The 15,710-nt window shown below is 45.6% G+C and overlaps 1 protein-coding gene across 1 annotated transcript in view; it reads left to right on the top strand.

The window, feature by feature from the left end:
• Positions 1-15,710, top strand: part of Shc4 (SHC adaptor protein 4) — a 95,774-nt gene that overhangs the window by 27,351 nt on the left and 52,713 nt on the right. The window contains exon 2 of the mRNA XM_005364400.2: positions 2,715-2,785. Coding sequence (XP_005364457.1) covers positions 2,715-2,785 — 71 coding nt within the window. The remainder of the gene's footprint in view (positions 1-2,714; positions 2,786-15,710) is intronic.

The following is a 15,710-nucleotide window of genomic DNA, read 5'->3' as shown; positions in this document are numbered from 1 at the left end:
AGTCCCAGGCCCCTCTTTCAACAGTGCTTCTAGCCAAGGAACTGAGCAAGCAAACTGCAGATCTGATGCTCAGTGGCCTGAAAGGACAAGGGCTGTGCTCATGGGCAGCAGGAGCGAGCCTAAGGATGATTTGTGTTAATTAAAACCCGCAGGAAGGAGAAGAATCGAGAGACCAGTTAGTCAGGGAGAATGGCTCAAGGGGAGGCCCTGCCCTTGGGAAGGGTGGGGTGGATGCTAACGATGGAGGCCAAGACTGTATCAGAGTGTGGAAGTGGGGCACGTAGTAACGGGAGCAAAGAAAGCCAAGGATTAGGTACTGATGGTAATGGCTGTTTGAGCAGACAGGAAGAGATTTCAGCAGTGAGGCTACAAGAGATTTTTATATATTATATATGTTACGTATGATAATATATGTAAGTCATTTGCGCTCATTGCTTAAATATATATATATATATATATATATAACATATACATGTGTATAAATATATACTTATTTATTTATTTTTAGAAATCCCTGTGTATGTAATGTATGAAATATGTATAAAAATGTAGTGCCCGTCATCTTTCGGGATGTACTGTATCAGCTTGAGTTAGTGATGTGTAACTGCCAGGGAAGGCACCCACCTCAGCACCAAGCTGGAGAATTGGAAGTGTAGCCCAGACCTGCTCCCCACTCGTGTATAGACTCCATTCTTTTCCAGACTTGTGTTTAGGAGTTTGGGGTGAATGAGTCAGGTTCTAGGGTGAGGAGGGAAGAGAGGGCCATGTGATCATAGAAACCAATGGGGACTCTCAGGCGGCCCTGAGGACTGTGGTGTCCTCCTTCGTTAGAGTTCTGAAATATACTTTCCAGCTGCGCCCCTAAAGCAACCTCCCTTGGTCTAGTAAGCCTTCAGTGTCGGTCAGTCAGTCCCCATCCCTGGAAAGCCCACTTCCCTGCAGTGCTCAAGCCTGAGAAGTTAAGAACCAAGTATACAGAATGGTTTTGTGTCCGCATCAGAGACCCCGGGAGGAGTACGGCTAGCGGGGGTCTGGCTGAGAAGTTCTCCTCCACACCGGATTTATGGTGGAATCTGAACATCAGCCAGTTTGGGGATGAGACATCTATAAAACCCACTCAGAAATATTACAAAAAGGATCTGGGGAGTGCCCCCTCCTTTTCCCGTGACCCAGGGAGGATGATGGCTTCCGAAGCGGCAAAACAGGAAGTGCCTCATTTGTGTGGCCCTGGGAGCCCTTTCATTCACACCCCTTGGCACTCTCCAGAGTCACTGCCGCGCTGCAGAGAGGATCTTACAGCCTCACCTGCAGAGATGCTTAGAAAACTGTCACTGTATCCCTCCCCTTGTCCCTTCCTCTGCTTTGTCCTCTCGGGGACACTGAATTCAATTTTCAGCTGTCAGCCTGTTACTTCCTGGCTTCCCAACTGGCGTCTTGCAATCAATGGGCACCAAAGCAATTTATAACCTCTCTTTCCTGTCCCCCTGGTCCTGTTGATGGCACTCCAGGTTCCTCTGTGCCCGGGCGGGAAGCAGCTGAGTCATCTTTGACTCACTCTTCTGCTCTCGGAGCAAATTAACTGCTGAATCCGGCGGTGCCGCTTTCCATGATGTCATTCCAATCCTCCTCCTTGCTGCTAGCCCTCTTCCGAGTGGGCTAGCATCACTTCCCTCACTCAGGGAGCCTCCTGCTGCAGACTCTGTGGCTACCCACCTTCACACTAACTTAAGCCTCTTTAACAGCATTCCTGATTCAGCTCCCCTGCTGTTACGTTGAAGGTGAACAGTTTTGGTTTTAGAAGTCACAACACCTTTTCCAGTGTTCCATGTTCAAGCTAAACTTACCAAGGAGTATTTTAGGGGGTGATGATTGTCATTATTGTTTCTTTTGAGCTACAGTGATCTTACAAAGGATGACAAGACATTATTTTTATAATTTATTTATTTTATGTGCATTGGTATTTTGTGTGCATACATGTCTGTGTGAAGGTGTCAGATTCCCTGGAGCTGGAGTTATACACACAGGGGTGCCATGGGGGTGCTGGGAATTGAACCTGGGATCTCTGTAAGGGCGCTTAGTGCTCCTAACTGCTGAGCCATCTCTCCAGCATAGATAAGACCTTCTTAATGTTACTGAATTCTGGGTTTTTGCGCATTTAAATGCTTGTTCCAGCACTTAGGAGATCAGGAGGTCCTGTGTTACTTGTCTCCTATTTATTTGTGCTTCCTCTGACATCTGGGCAGTTATGCCTACTAAGCCTTGTTCTTAAAGCTTTCCATAGGTGAAATAATTGAGCTCTTCTAACACTTCCAATTTTATTGTCATTACATCAAGGACAAAACCAAGGTAGAAAAGTCAGGTCAGTAGCTGGAGCTTTAAAATGAAGGTGGGGCAAAGCCAGTGTGTGAAACTGTAGCTCACACAAGTGAAGACCTCAGATCTACACTCCCCACCTCTGAGCCCAAAGGCATCCTACTTCCCGGCATTCCCAGAACCTGAGTTTGTATTTACTTTGTAGTTAACTAATGTTTTATAGCCAAGGGGACATGTGTGTGCATTGGTGGTCGGAAATATTGACGCAGGTGATGGGCACACATGTAGCTGCCATCAGGAGCCAACTGTGGGCACTGCCCAGGAAGTCACTGTGCAGCTCCGAGATGGAGTTTTGGTATCTGCATCCTCCTACTTCACAACTTTTTTCTTTTTTTTCCTAGTACATGGGCTGCATTGAAGTGCTACAATCAATGAGATCACTGGATTTTGGAATGAGAACCCAAGTTACAAGGTAAGGGCTTGAAACTGAAGGGGCTCTAATAGTTTAAAGTCACTGTAGTTTCTCCTGTGGGTCTCTTATGAAGTTTTCAAGTCATCCATGTGACTAGAAGGGAGAACTAGCCCATCAACCTTGCACGACTAGCTTGATCTCATTGCACAAAAGCTTCAGACCTGTATGGAAGAGCATTAGTGTTGCGTATGAGGACTTACAAGGTGATTGGTGGTTCAGTCTACAGAAGTAACCGTTTTCTAGGTACCAAAGTGTTTAAAAGTATGCCTAGAAATAAGATATGAAGAGTCTACAGCACATCAAAGAGATCACTCAAAATAAGACCAAACAAAAACTTTCAGCATCATAAAGGCCAGGTTACTACCGTTCATTCAGTCTTTGACACAAGAACCCATCTGGGTAGTCCACCATTTTGTATAATGAAATGGGTGGACCTCTACCCAGAATTGCCCCATGTAGCTTAATGCAAGAAACTATAGCCCTTGTAATGCAGGGCTCAAGTCGGGAGCGTCAGTACAAGGCATGCCTCTTTAGAGTCAGCTCTAGGACAAGGAAGAAAAGAGAGCTAAGTGACACCAGCAGCTGGGGAAGCTGTGACAGGAAGGAGGATGAGCTGCGAGAGGAATGGCTTATTTGCAGATGGTTGGGAATGAAGATGGGGGCATCTGCTATGCAGGTGCCAAGTGTGCCTCTGAGCTGTGGCAAGCTCCCATCTGGATCTGTGACTGTGAGCCACCTGCTTAAAGGTGGATGCTCTCATTATGGAGAGAGAATAACCTTTCCTGGGGCTCCTCTCATGCCCTCCTAGACATAGAAGTGCTCTGCTAGCCAGAAGCCTAAGAAGATCTTCTGCCCCTCAAAGAGACCTGCAGTGTACAAGGAAGTGTTCACTCCTGTGCTGTGGTTTTAAAAACCTTATCTCAAAATGTTCTTAGGTTATTTAGAGCAAACTAGGTTTGGGATATAATAAAGTGAAGCCATAAATCCCCAGGGTTCCAGAAAGTGCACTCTAGGGGCTGCTGACTCGGAGTCTGCCTCATGAAGCATTCCATTTTGCCTTTCCAAATTTCTCCTCACCAATCGCTGGCATTCCTTTTAGCACCTTGCTTAGTAGGCATAACGCACAAATGTCAGAGAAAGCAAAAATAAATGGGGGACAAATAACACAGGATTGTCCAATTTCTTAAAGGTTGTAACAGGCACATAAATGCACAAAAACCGTAGAATTTAGCAGCATCAAGATCTTATCATCTCTTGTGAGATGTCAAACCAATGACATACAATTGTGTTTGTGAGACCGACTTCAGTCCTTGGACCATAGAAGAGGCTTCGTGGATATTTACTGATTAGATCTGTCTTCCTACCTGGCTTCAGATTCCATGTCTGGAGGTGGTCACAACATTTCTCCTCTTTGATACCCTACTTCTCACATCCTTACACCCTTTGTGTCTTCCTCTAAAGGACATGGATTCTAGACTACTTTCCATCCTGTTAGCCTATTCAGGTTTCATTTCAATGATTCTACATCCGAGAAACCCCTTCTGTAATCCTCCCTGCAGATGCCAGGAAGTGGGTTGACCCTAGGTGCCTTGGATGGGTGCATAGGACAGATGAGTCCTAATTATTCTGACCTGGGTGCTATAGTTTGACTGTGCCCCCGTTCATACAAATAAGCTTATTTGGCGGTGTGGTCACGTTAAGATACAATACCTTTTGGAAGAGATTAAGTGACAGAGACAGAGCTCTCCTTGTGAGTAGAATTAGTGCCCTTTTCGAAGAGGTCCAGGGAGCTGCTGGCCCCTGCTTCCACAGGAAGATACAGAAAAGGCTCTCTGCTATGAACGAAGGAGACTTTGCCAGACACTGAGCCTGCTGGCATTTTCATCGTGGGCTTGCCAGCTTCCAGGACTACAAGAAATAAATGATTTTCTTCGTTTTAATATTTGCTATAGAAGCAGGAGCCCTAGACTGATATAGCAAGAACTTATTTTCTGTTGCTCCATCTGTTCACACACAGACCCATCCATTCTTTCACTGAGTCTTTATAGAGGCCCTGAAACTACTTAAGCAGTATGGGTCCTGTATGAAAGACAAGGGTCTGCCCTTTGGAACTTGACATACGAGGGAGGACACAGACTATTAAAGGGAAGTAACTATACAGAGTGTTTGCAGGTAATCACTGGTACTTTTGCTCTAACAATAATGTTCTATAAGCAGAGCGCTTCCAAACTTTATTGTTTCTTAACCACACAAATACTGAATAGTTATTAGAACATCAAGAAACACATGAAAGGAAAGACTGCTTGTAATCCCATCCAGAGATGATATCCATTACCATTTTGTGTTCAGAATATCTTTCCAGCCTTTACCTCTACACAGGAGATGACAAAATTATAAACAATATTCTATAATATCTCTACCACAATGAACATTTTCCTAGCACTCCCATTTTTTTTTATTGTGGTTAAATATACAAAACAGAGTTACCATTTTAACCATCGACTACGTTCAGGAAGTATATGTTGATTCACCCTACTGTATAAGCATCACCAGCATCCACCCCCAGAAGGCTTTCTTCTCCCCAGAATAGCATCCTGTACCCATGAAACACTAGCGCCCCACTCTCTTCCCTTCTACCCCCACAGTCTCTGCCAACCCCCCTTCTACTCTCCGTCTTTGTTGTCTTGACTGGAGCAAATAGTTTAGATGTTTGAAAAGTTTCTGATTTGTTTTGCTGGTGTGCTCTGACCAGTGTAACTTATGCTCTTACTAGCCATACATTACTTTAAAAAATATGTTCTAAGGGTTGGCTACTGCTTGTTCTAATATGTATAAGACCCTGAATTTAATTCCCAGAACTATTCTCCCCATCCAAGAATAAAATAAAATAAAAAACCAACCAGCCAATTAACCAATCAAAACAAAAATGAAAAAGAAAGAAGGAAACTACTGCCATCCTCATCAACAACAAAAACTTCATTATGACAGCACTGGGGAGGCAAGCCAGTCTCTGTGAGTGTGAGGCTAGCCTGGTCTACATAGTGAGACCTGTGTAAAAAAAATTGTTTAAAAATTATTTTTAGGGGCTGGAGAGATGGCTCAGAGGTTAAGAGCATTGCCTGCTCTTCCAAAGGTTCTGAGTTCAATTCCCTGCAACCACATAGTGGCTCACAACCATCTGTAATGGGGTCTGGTGCCCTTTTCTGGCCTGCAGGCATACACACAGACAGAATATTGTATACATAATAAATAAATAAATAGATAAATAAATAAATATTAAAAATTATTTTTATTCCAGTTGGTGGTGGCACATGTCTTTAATCCTAGCACTTGGGAGGCAGAGGCAGGTGGCTAGCCTGATCTTCAAATTGAGATCCAGGACAGCCTGGGCTACACAGAGAATCCTTGTCTCAATAAACAAAAATATAAAACAGAACAAAAAGCTTTTCCTTAAAGAAGTCATATATTGCTGAAAGTAATGGTAATTTTTTGAGACTTTTCTCTGAAAATGCAGGTCTTCTAAAAACACTCTCCATGGGAATGTGACCTTGGATGTTAGTAGACAGTAATAGGTTCACCCTGTGTGCTATTTGGACAGGAACATTTTATCTGAGTCCAGGATTTTTCCTTTATCCCCCCGTCCCATGGACATTAGGGCCAGCATAGCCAGTCAGGTGGCCATCTTTGAAGTCCCATCAAGCCCCTGAGCAGACTGTTCATTCCTCCCACGTGACCAGAATGAAAAACTTGCCCACCTTCTCTGTAGCACCCACTTCCCACCTTGGTTCCCGAGTGCTCACTCTTCTCCTTTAGTTTTGTCTTTGTTTCACTGCTGGGCACCATGTGTGTCTGGTACCGGTGGAGACCAGAAGAAGGGGTCAGATGCCCTGGGACTGGAGTTACAGAGAGCTGTGAACCACCATATGGGAGCTGAGAATCAAACCTGTGTCGGTGAAAGAGCAGCCATTGTGCTGAGCCACAGAGCCTTCTCCCCATCCCCTCCCTCATAATTCTTATCCCAGCTTCTAGCCCTGATGCTGGCCAGATCTCAGTTGTTGGCAAGAGAGGATTTGTGTGAAAGGGCAGGGAAGCAGGCGCTTCCTGCTAGTACAGAGAAATAAGATTCTTAAGGAAGCAAAGACACAGTCACATTTGTCTTCAAAATGTCTGGAAAACAGAAACAAGCAGAAGAGAGAAGGGGGATGTAAACAGCAAGTGGCCCATGTGTGACCATTTGCTCTCTTCCATACAAATGTCCTCCCCCTGAAGGAAAGCGTGCTGACCAACCCAGCTAGCACCCAGGCCCAGAGTCAGGGCTATGAGTTGGCCCACTCCAACATCCACCAATGGATGAACTATTGGAGCATGTGAAGGGGACGAGACAAGCCTACAGACCCAAAACGGCAGGATCTCCACGGCACAGACAGCAACAGGATACCCGCCAGGAGCCCTACTGAGAGCTCAGTATCGGTGGTGTGGTAGAAGCCAGAGGCCTTGAACCAGACCAACAACTTGTGGCCATGAACACTCGCAAGTGGACACGAATGGACTAAGGGTAAACTGTCTGTCTCAACAGGCTACACTACAACTTCCATGACAAGATTCTTCTTCTTCTTTTTTATTTTGTTTTGTTTTGTTTCTTTGGATTGTTTGGTTTTTCTTTTAAATTTGGTTTTGAGTGGGAGGTGGTTGCAAGGGCAGAGGGCAGAATCCGAGGAGGAGGGAAGATGAGTAGGATTGGAACACGTGCTGTGAAATCCACAGTCAATAAAAGTTAAGAAAAGATTAGAGAGAAATGCCCTCCCCACGATTTTAAAACCCAAGTTAAGTGAAAGACTTCGGTTTGCCTTAAATCAAGAATAAATAAACAGATAAACCAGAAATAAAGCCACTAATCCACGAAGCCTCGCTTCCTTCCCTGAATTAACTCTCCACAGAGTGACAGGAGAACCAATCTTCTCTCTCCTTAGGGTGTCTCGTTATACAGGTCTAGGTGGGAACCTGCCTGGCGGTGAAGGAGGAACAGATGTACCAGGGTTAACCCAGGGGACAGCTGGTGGGCAAGGCTTGGTTTTCAGCCTGAAGATCAGTACTTGATTATTTTGAGCTTCATGGAAATTCCAGAGGCCGTGTGTCCTAGTTACTGTTCTATAGCTGTGAAGAGACACCATGACCAAGGCAACTTATAAAAGGAAGCATTTAACTGGGAGCTTGCTTAGAGTTTCAAAGAGTGAGTCCAAGTCCATGGGCAGCATGACAGGGAGCTAAAGAATGAACTGGAAGGAGCAGTAGCTGAGGGCTGTTATCTTATCCCCAAGTTATCCCACAGAGAGAGTGAGACCGGGCCTGGCAGGAGCTTCTGAAACTTCAAAGTCAACCCTCAGTGACACACCCACTCCAACAAGGCCACGCCTTCCCATCCTTCCCAAACAGTTTCACCAACTAGGGACCAAGCATTCAAATATATGAGCCCATAGGGGTCATCCTCATTCACACCACCGTACCAAATCTGGCTCATTATCATGGTACATGGTAACTCCAAAGTGCAGGGCCTCTAGCCCCTCGCTCACTGCCCTGCCCTCTCCCAGTGTGTAACAGGGTAACACCCTGCGTTTATAACTCATATTTGAGAACAAAACCAGCTATGTTAAGCCAAGAGCACAGGATCATTCTACCGTGGGGCTCCAGCAGCTGGGAAGTAATAACTCGCAGTGAAGGACAACAGTTTCACGGGGTTCTCATGGGGAGAGAGAATAGGGGATGAGTGCTCCCTTTGGAGGTCTTGGCTTAAGATTCATTTTCTCTAGCTGGTAGCAGCAAGCTGCACGTGAGGTTTTATCTGCTTTATCCTACTCCACAAGGGGCAGGCTGTTTAGGGATTTGGAGTACTAAGTAAGGAAACAGGGATTATAACTCAGAAGGAACTGTCAACACATTCATTTCCTGTTCTCCCTATTGTGGGTACACGGTAGGAGTGGAAACAGGGTTTGGTGACTCTTCAGCTCTTTTCCTCCAAGGGAGAAAAATTCTAAGGGACAAATCTTAGGAAAATGTTAAAAGCCAGATGTGATGGAGCATCATAAGAGGGCTTGTTAGGGGGCTGGAGCCCTCTTCTGGCCTGCAGGGATACACACAGATAGAATATTGTATACATAACAAACAAATAATTATTTTTTTTAAAAAAAAAAGAGGGCTTGTTAGGAACAGAATGTTGGAACATGTCCCTGCAAGTTTTGTCTCAGGAGTTTGCATGCCTAAGGTCCCAGGTGACACCCGTGTTACTGGTCCAGGTGCCACACTTTGAGACTCAGATGCAAGGGATGCCTGCCTAGCCTGGGGTTTGAAAACTGTGTGTCACATAGCAAGCTTTGATTTTGGAACAGGTGGCTCTTAGAAAATCATAAAATCATGGGGAGTTTTTGCTTCTGTTTGTAGGACAGGAAGACGGGCATAGTGGGAATACAGGAATAGTGAGTTCTCATTCTTCAACATTGTACATAGACAGAGAAATTAGTGATATGGTTCTTTTAGAGGCATATGCTAAGAGGCCTCTAGATTTCATTAAACATGAATTGCATACAGAGAAAAACCTCACTTTGATCAACAGAGGGCTTGTGGACAAAGGAAACACAAGCCAGTTAGCGCCAGAATGACAGACTTTTCCATTGTCTGTTGCTGTTCCTCTCAGAAAACCTGAGCCTTGCCTATCAGGACAAATACGTGTCCCTAGTCCCCTTTAATGATGTATCATTGAGCTATATCCACGAGAGCTGTGCAGGAGCTGTGCATTTTGTGGATAGCTGCACCATAATAGGGCCTTTCAATTTATTATGATTGATTGTTGAAAATTATGTCTTCACTGCTGTGGGAGCATGAATTCTTAGGAAGGAAAGAAGACAGCATTGGGTGAGGGTATTTGCAAATATGAGCCTTGCAACCGCAGCTCTTTGCTGGGTCTCAGGTAGACTGAGAATTTTGTAGGGGTGCTCTTGAAGCCATCCCTTGACACACTGAGGGAACAGGTCTCTGCAAAGGGAGGGGGAGAATGAGCGTCACCACAGACTCTATGGACAGTTCTGGGACTTGCTTAGCCCTTCAGTGTCGAATTGAAGCAAAGTGACTAGGCATTGTCCGATACCTGCTGTCTCTGAGCAAGGGACAGATGTGTTTGTGAGAGGGCATCTTAGGGCAAGGCAATATCTGTGAAAGGAACTTAGTTGTGAAGCATCAGTGGTAAGTGTTCCAGCACTGGAGGGAACTGGTATAGCCATCCTGAAGGAGGGCTGTCTTAGCGTCAGTGCTCTTGCTGTGATAAAAAAGACACCCAAGAGCAACCCAAGGGAGGAAAAATTTATTTGCCTTACAGGTGCAAGTTACAGTCCACCATTTTAAAGAGGTCAGGCATCTAATCACATCACATCTACAGGTCAATGGCAAAAAGAGAAGAAATACTTGCTTGGTAGCTTACTCTACCCTTATATAGATCAGGGCCCCGTCCGTGAAGTGGCGCCACACACAATGGGTCTTGGTCTTCTGATATCAATTAACAATCAAAACAGACCCCACAGACATGCCTCCAGACCAACTTGGTCATCACTTAATTGAGACTCTCTTTCCACGTGACTCGCTAAGCATCTCAGGGTCTCTGGTTATTTAGGAAGATAAGAGTTGTGCCTTGTCTCAGTGTCACAGACATGCTGAAATTACATTAGATCCCGAATGTATTGTTGTGTTGCTGTGCCCCAAATAGTCTGCTAGGTGCCATGGGGTACCTAAAGGAAAGCAGATACATGATCTATCTTTAAAGAGACTTGTATGATTTATTACAATTTTACAGTGGGTAGAATTTGCCATATACCACCCCCACAGTTACTTAGGAGAATTCTTGATATTGGATATTGTACTTGATATTCAGTACGGTTAGATCCAGGTCTTAAGGCAGGTAGTCACAAAAATAATAAGAAAATAATGCCATTTATTAGCCGGGCGGTGGTGGCACACGCCTTTAATGCCAGCACTTGGGAGGCAAAGGCAGGCTGATCTCTGGGAATTCGAGGCCAGCCTGGTCTACAAGAGCTAGTTCTGGGATGGGTCCCAAAGCTACAGAGAAACCCTGTCTCGAAAAAACCAAAAATAAATAAATAAATAAATAAATAAATATGCCATTTATTGAGACACTATTGTCTTCTACTTTATATATTTCAAGCCTTTGTCTTAGCCACTGTTCTATTGCTGTGAAGAGACACCATGACCAAGGCAACTCTTATGAAAGAAAGCATTTAATTGGGGATGGGCTTACACTTTCAGAGGCTTAGTGTGGTACTGAAGAAGAAGCTGAGAGCTATATCCTGATGCCCAGGCAAAGACAGAGAGAGACTCTGGGTTTGGCATGGATGTTTGAATCCTCAAAGCCCACCCCTAACCTCACACTTCCTCCAACCAGCCCACACCCCCAATCCTTCTAATTCTTTCAAATAGTACCACTCCCTGGTGACTCAGGATTCAAATCTATGAGCCCCTCGCTTTAGTTCCTTTTAGCATTTACTATAATTGTATGTTTCTATTTTATTCCCGGGTCCTCATGAACCTTACACTGCAGTATCATGTATGTGGTAGATCCCGACACTAAAGCCCTCCTCCCCACAAAATGGTCTCCTTCTCTATCATTCCACAAAGAAGAAACAGAATGGAAATGGGGAGATGAATCGGTGGTTAAGAGCACTTGTTTCTCTTGGAGAGGACCTGGGTTTGGGTCCCAGCACCCACATGGTGGCTTACAACCATCCAACTCCAGTCCCAAGGAATCCAACACTCTCTTCTGACCTTTGTGAGCTAAATTTGACTAAATCTGCCTGAGTTTTATCTTGTCAGCCTGTTAGTGTGCTTTGGGTACTTTTAACTAGTTGAAAAGAAAGCAAAAGAAAAGTATTCTGTGTTGTGTAGAAGGTAAATTTAAATGTCAGTGTCCATGAGTGCTATTGGCATTACAACCATGCATGTTGGTTTCCATGTTATTTGTGCCTTTATACTCTTTATTTATTGTTTATGGCTGCTTTTAAAGCCATAGTAGCAGAATTGTGACAGTCTTATGGGTTGAGAAGCCTAAAATATTTATTATTTGGACCTTTTCAGAAAAGCTTTGTAGACTACTGCCCTTGAATGATGTTCAACTAAGGCTGTGTTGGAAGGACTTGGGAAAGAGTTAAAAGTTGTAGTCCCGTCATTGAGGAACGGAGGCAGGATCATTAGGAATTCAAGTTCATCCCCAACTGCAGTTTGAGAGCAGCCTTGGTTGCATAAGACCCTGTCTCAAAAGCAAAGAATCAAATGAAAACCTCCCAGGCCCTAAGGCCCATCCTGAACTAATTTAATCAGAAGGCCTGGAGGTGAGATTTGATCTGCCCTGTGTGCCAACACTTTGTGGTGTTTCTGCTCTGTACAGCCACAGCCGAGGAATTGGGCTCAGTGCCTGCAGGCATTTGGAGGGGCAGGTGGAGGCCTGTCTGCTGGTCACCTTCATCAACAGTGTGTAGAAGGGTTGTGAGACCAAAGAGGTTCAGACCTAAAATAAAATCCCTCTCCCTGAGCAGGCTGGGAAGAGACAGAGGGAGAATCACGCTAGAATTATATTCTAGCATATATCATGATTGAGTCAAAAACGGGTTTTTTCCACAATTGACTCTCATTAAATGCACTGGCAGCCCTCCCTGCTCCAGCAGGTACCCTGATTCCTTCATAGCCACAGATACAGCCCTCTGGTCAAAGGACAGCCCTCCCTGCTCCAGGAGGCACCCTGATTCCTTCATAGCCACAGATGCAGCCCTCTGGTCAAAGGACAGCCCTCCCTGCTCCAGCAGGTACCCTGATTCCTTCATAGCCACAGATGCAGCCCTCTGGTCAAAGCTGTAGAGCAGAACCAGTCACCCTGTGCAGTGTGCCCAAGGGAAAGTCTCATCCTGTGCAATTCTCACCAGGAGTTGTGTGCCTTGAAGTCTCTTGCACAGCTGGCTAAGCTGCAGGTTGCTAGGTCTTAGCTCAGATGTGCAAAGTTAGTATCTCTAGGAATAGCTTCGAACATCTATACTTGAACCAGCTCCTAGTGGGCTAAGACCCTCTCAGTTCAGGCACGCTTACCTAAATGATGATTGATGTATTCTTGGCAGATGTGCAGGTCAGGGTTGCTCTCCCACTATTTAACATTGTGGACAGTTAACGACTCCACTCGGGATTACATATGTACACGTAGAAACGACGGAGGATCCTATACAATGTCTATGGCAGCTATGCCAACCTTGCTTTGGGAGGGCTCATTCTTTAAAAGGAAAGACTTAACAGAAGCTATGCCCATTTTTTCTTTCCCATCAGTTGCTGTCTCTAAATATCTCTATGGCAAACTGTCCATAGCAGGATTAAACAGGGCTAAATCTTTCTTCTTTCAAGATAGGCCTAATTTTTAGAAAAGCATGCTCATCGTTTAAATGAATTGGGGTAAATAAAGTGGCTGATTGAATTAGCTGACCTTGCCTTTTCAAAATAAGCTCTTGTCTCCCTCCCTTTCTGCAGAGCTAGGGATCAAACCAGTACCTCCTACATGCGTGGCCAGTACTCTAACCCTGACACACCTGGAGCTCAGGAAACAGGATGTCGACAATCAGACAGCAGATCAGTAAAGCCTTTAACTCCAAACAAAGATTCATAATATTTTACATATTTTATGTAAAGCAGAGTTTTTTTAAGGAAGCCCAGCATATCCCAAAGTAAAAGAAAACTGTTCTGAATTGACAAACTTGTTGTTTGAACCAATTCTACTTCTTTATTGCCATTTTCACAAGGTTTAATCATTGACAAACCCCGTGAGCCATCAGTTTGTGGCTGTAGGTGTTCGAATATTGAACCATATGAATCCCTTACAAGAAATCACGGTGAAGGGCTGCCAGACATCAATCCCGTCTGTTGGTTTGAGAGACTTGGGGAAACGCGATACTTAGGAGAGAATGGCTTTCCAGCGGGTTCTAGTGTGATTCATGGGTCTACATTTGCATCCGAGCCAAAAGAGAAGGCCAGGGTAGACAGAGCAACTCATGTACAGCGAGCTGGGTTAGGTTGCAAAAGCACTTCGGAGTCAGATGTTAGGCAGAATTCAAGTGGGCAGAGGAGGGCGATAAGTCGGTGCGAGGGTGAATGCTGGGCCCACTGAAAGGCTTTATCCTGCTCTGGGTCCCCAGAGGCCAGCTTCTAAAGCGAAAGGATATATTTGAAGCACTGGGTGTACCTTCCTCGGGTGCTGGCGATGCCCCCTTGATAAGGGCACAAAGGCAGTGTGAAGCCTTCCACAGTTCCGCTGTCTGTGGGCCCTGACTGCATTCATTGTGTTCTCACTGCCAGGAAGGCCAGCTCGGTTCTCCAGCGTCCTGTCTGCGGGCTTTCACAGCCCGGCTTTCATGTCTCAAGCTGAACAGAACTGAACACACAGGTCACCAAGTCTTGAGGTTCCGTAGGAAAAGATTTCACGTTTCCCCAGGATGGTCCCAGCAACCTAAGGAGGCAGGGATGTGGAGTGTGTCTGGTCATGACCTGAAGGCAGTCCCAGGCTGTAGGGGAGCCAATCCTTGTTTCAGGGTTCCTGTGGAGATGACAAGTCAGGCAATGCTCCTGCGAAGTACAGGCAATTTTATTTGGCTTGCGTATTCTTGACAATCATCTGGAAAGGCTCTCGCTATGGTTGAAAGTTGAGTCTTATGTTTGTCTAGATAAAACCGAGGTGGGGGGCAGACATAATCTCTCTCTGCTGGGGGCGGTAAAGAACCTTAAACAAATCCCACTGGGTCCTTTACCTGGGGTTCCCCCCTGGCCCCGCCCCCCATATTTAGCTCTTCAGTAAACAGGAAAGGCAGAAAACAATTTCATTTGGCAGAGAGTTTGCTCTGTGGCGCCTCCCCCATGAGACGGGCTGCAGTGTCCAGGACAGTGCTACTGTCTTCCAAACTTGAAGGGGGCGGGAGGTGGGGGAGGGAGGTCGGCCCTCCGACTGCAAGGCAACATGGTTTCCAGAGGAGGACAGCTGTTTAAGGGACAAAGATATAGGGAAAAAACAAAATCTAACGTAAGTCCTACAGTGGGCAGAGTCCGGAAAGAAAGGTGGTTTTGTTTGGATGATTAGTGTGGACTTCGTGGAGATAGGCAAAATTTCTTTTTCTGTCTTCTGGCGTGGGCGGGGTTTTGCAGTCTCAACAGTAAAGCTCTAGCCACATTCTCACTCCCTTACATCAGCCCACGCTCTCTTTCCCTCTCACGTGGAGCATCAATAAACAAAGTGGCCACTGTTGGTGCTGTGCTCAGAGGCAGGCTCCCTCTCTGCACCCCCTTCCCCCGCAGCCCCCAGCTCCTAAAGGCCTGTGCGGGGGGGGGGAGGGGGGGGAAGCCGGCTGGGTGGGCAGGCGGGCAGAAGACAGCCTGGCACTCTGGGCCCTGGAAGCCGTCCTTTCCTGTCACCCCTACCTTTCCAGTCAGTGCCTTGGGCTTGGGGTGTGGCTGAGGCTCCCAAAGTCACTGAGAGTCACACTCATCCTTGGCCATGTTACAGTGAATTTCTTGGTCTCTGTCTCAGGGACAGAAAAGATCTTTGTGGGAAAAGAAAAAAAAAAAAAGCAACAAAATGCAGCAAATGCAGACGCCTTTGTCTCCCATGACTGGGATTCTGGGTTAGTTAGCGCACATAGCAAGCAAAGAAAGCAGAAATGTGAAAGGTTATGTGGAAGCAGTTTCTTGAATGTTTTCTGGGAGGCCAGGGTGGGACACTGTTCTTTTAAATTTAAATAAAGTTTGTACAATAGGTCTTCTTTGGGAGAGATAGCCCATGGTTGATTTTGGAGTCTCAAATCCGTGTGTGTGTGTGTGTGTGTGTGTGTGTGTGTGTGTGTGTGTG

Source organism: Microtus ochrogaster (genome assembly GCF_000317375.1).
Source record: "Microtus ochrogaster isolate Prairie Vole_2 chromosome 14 unlocalized genomic scaffold, MicOch1.0 chr14_random_1, whole genome shotgun sequence".
NCBI classification, from domain to species: domain Eukaryota; kingdom Metazoa; phylum Chordata; class Mammalia; order Rodentia; family Cricetidae; genus Microtus; species Microtus ochrogaster.
Note: the sequence above shows the minus strand (reverse complement) of the source record. Positions and strands in the feature narration are given on the sequence as shown.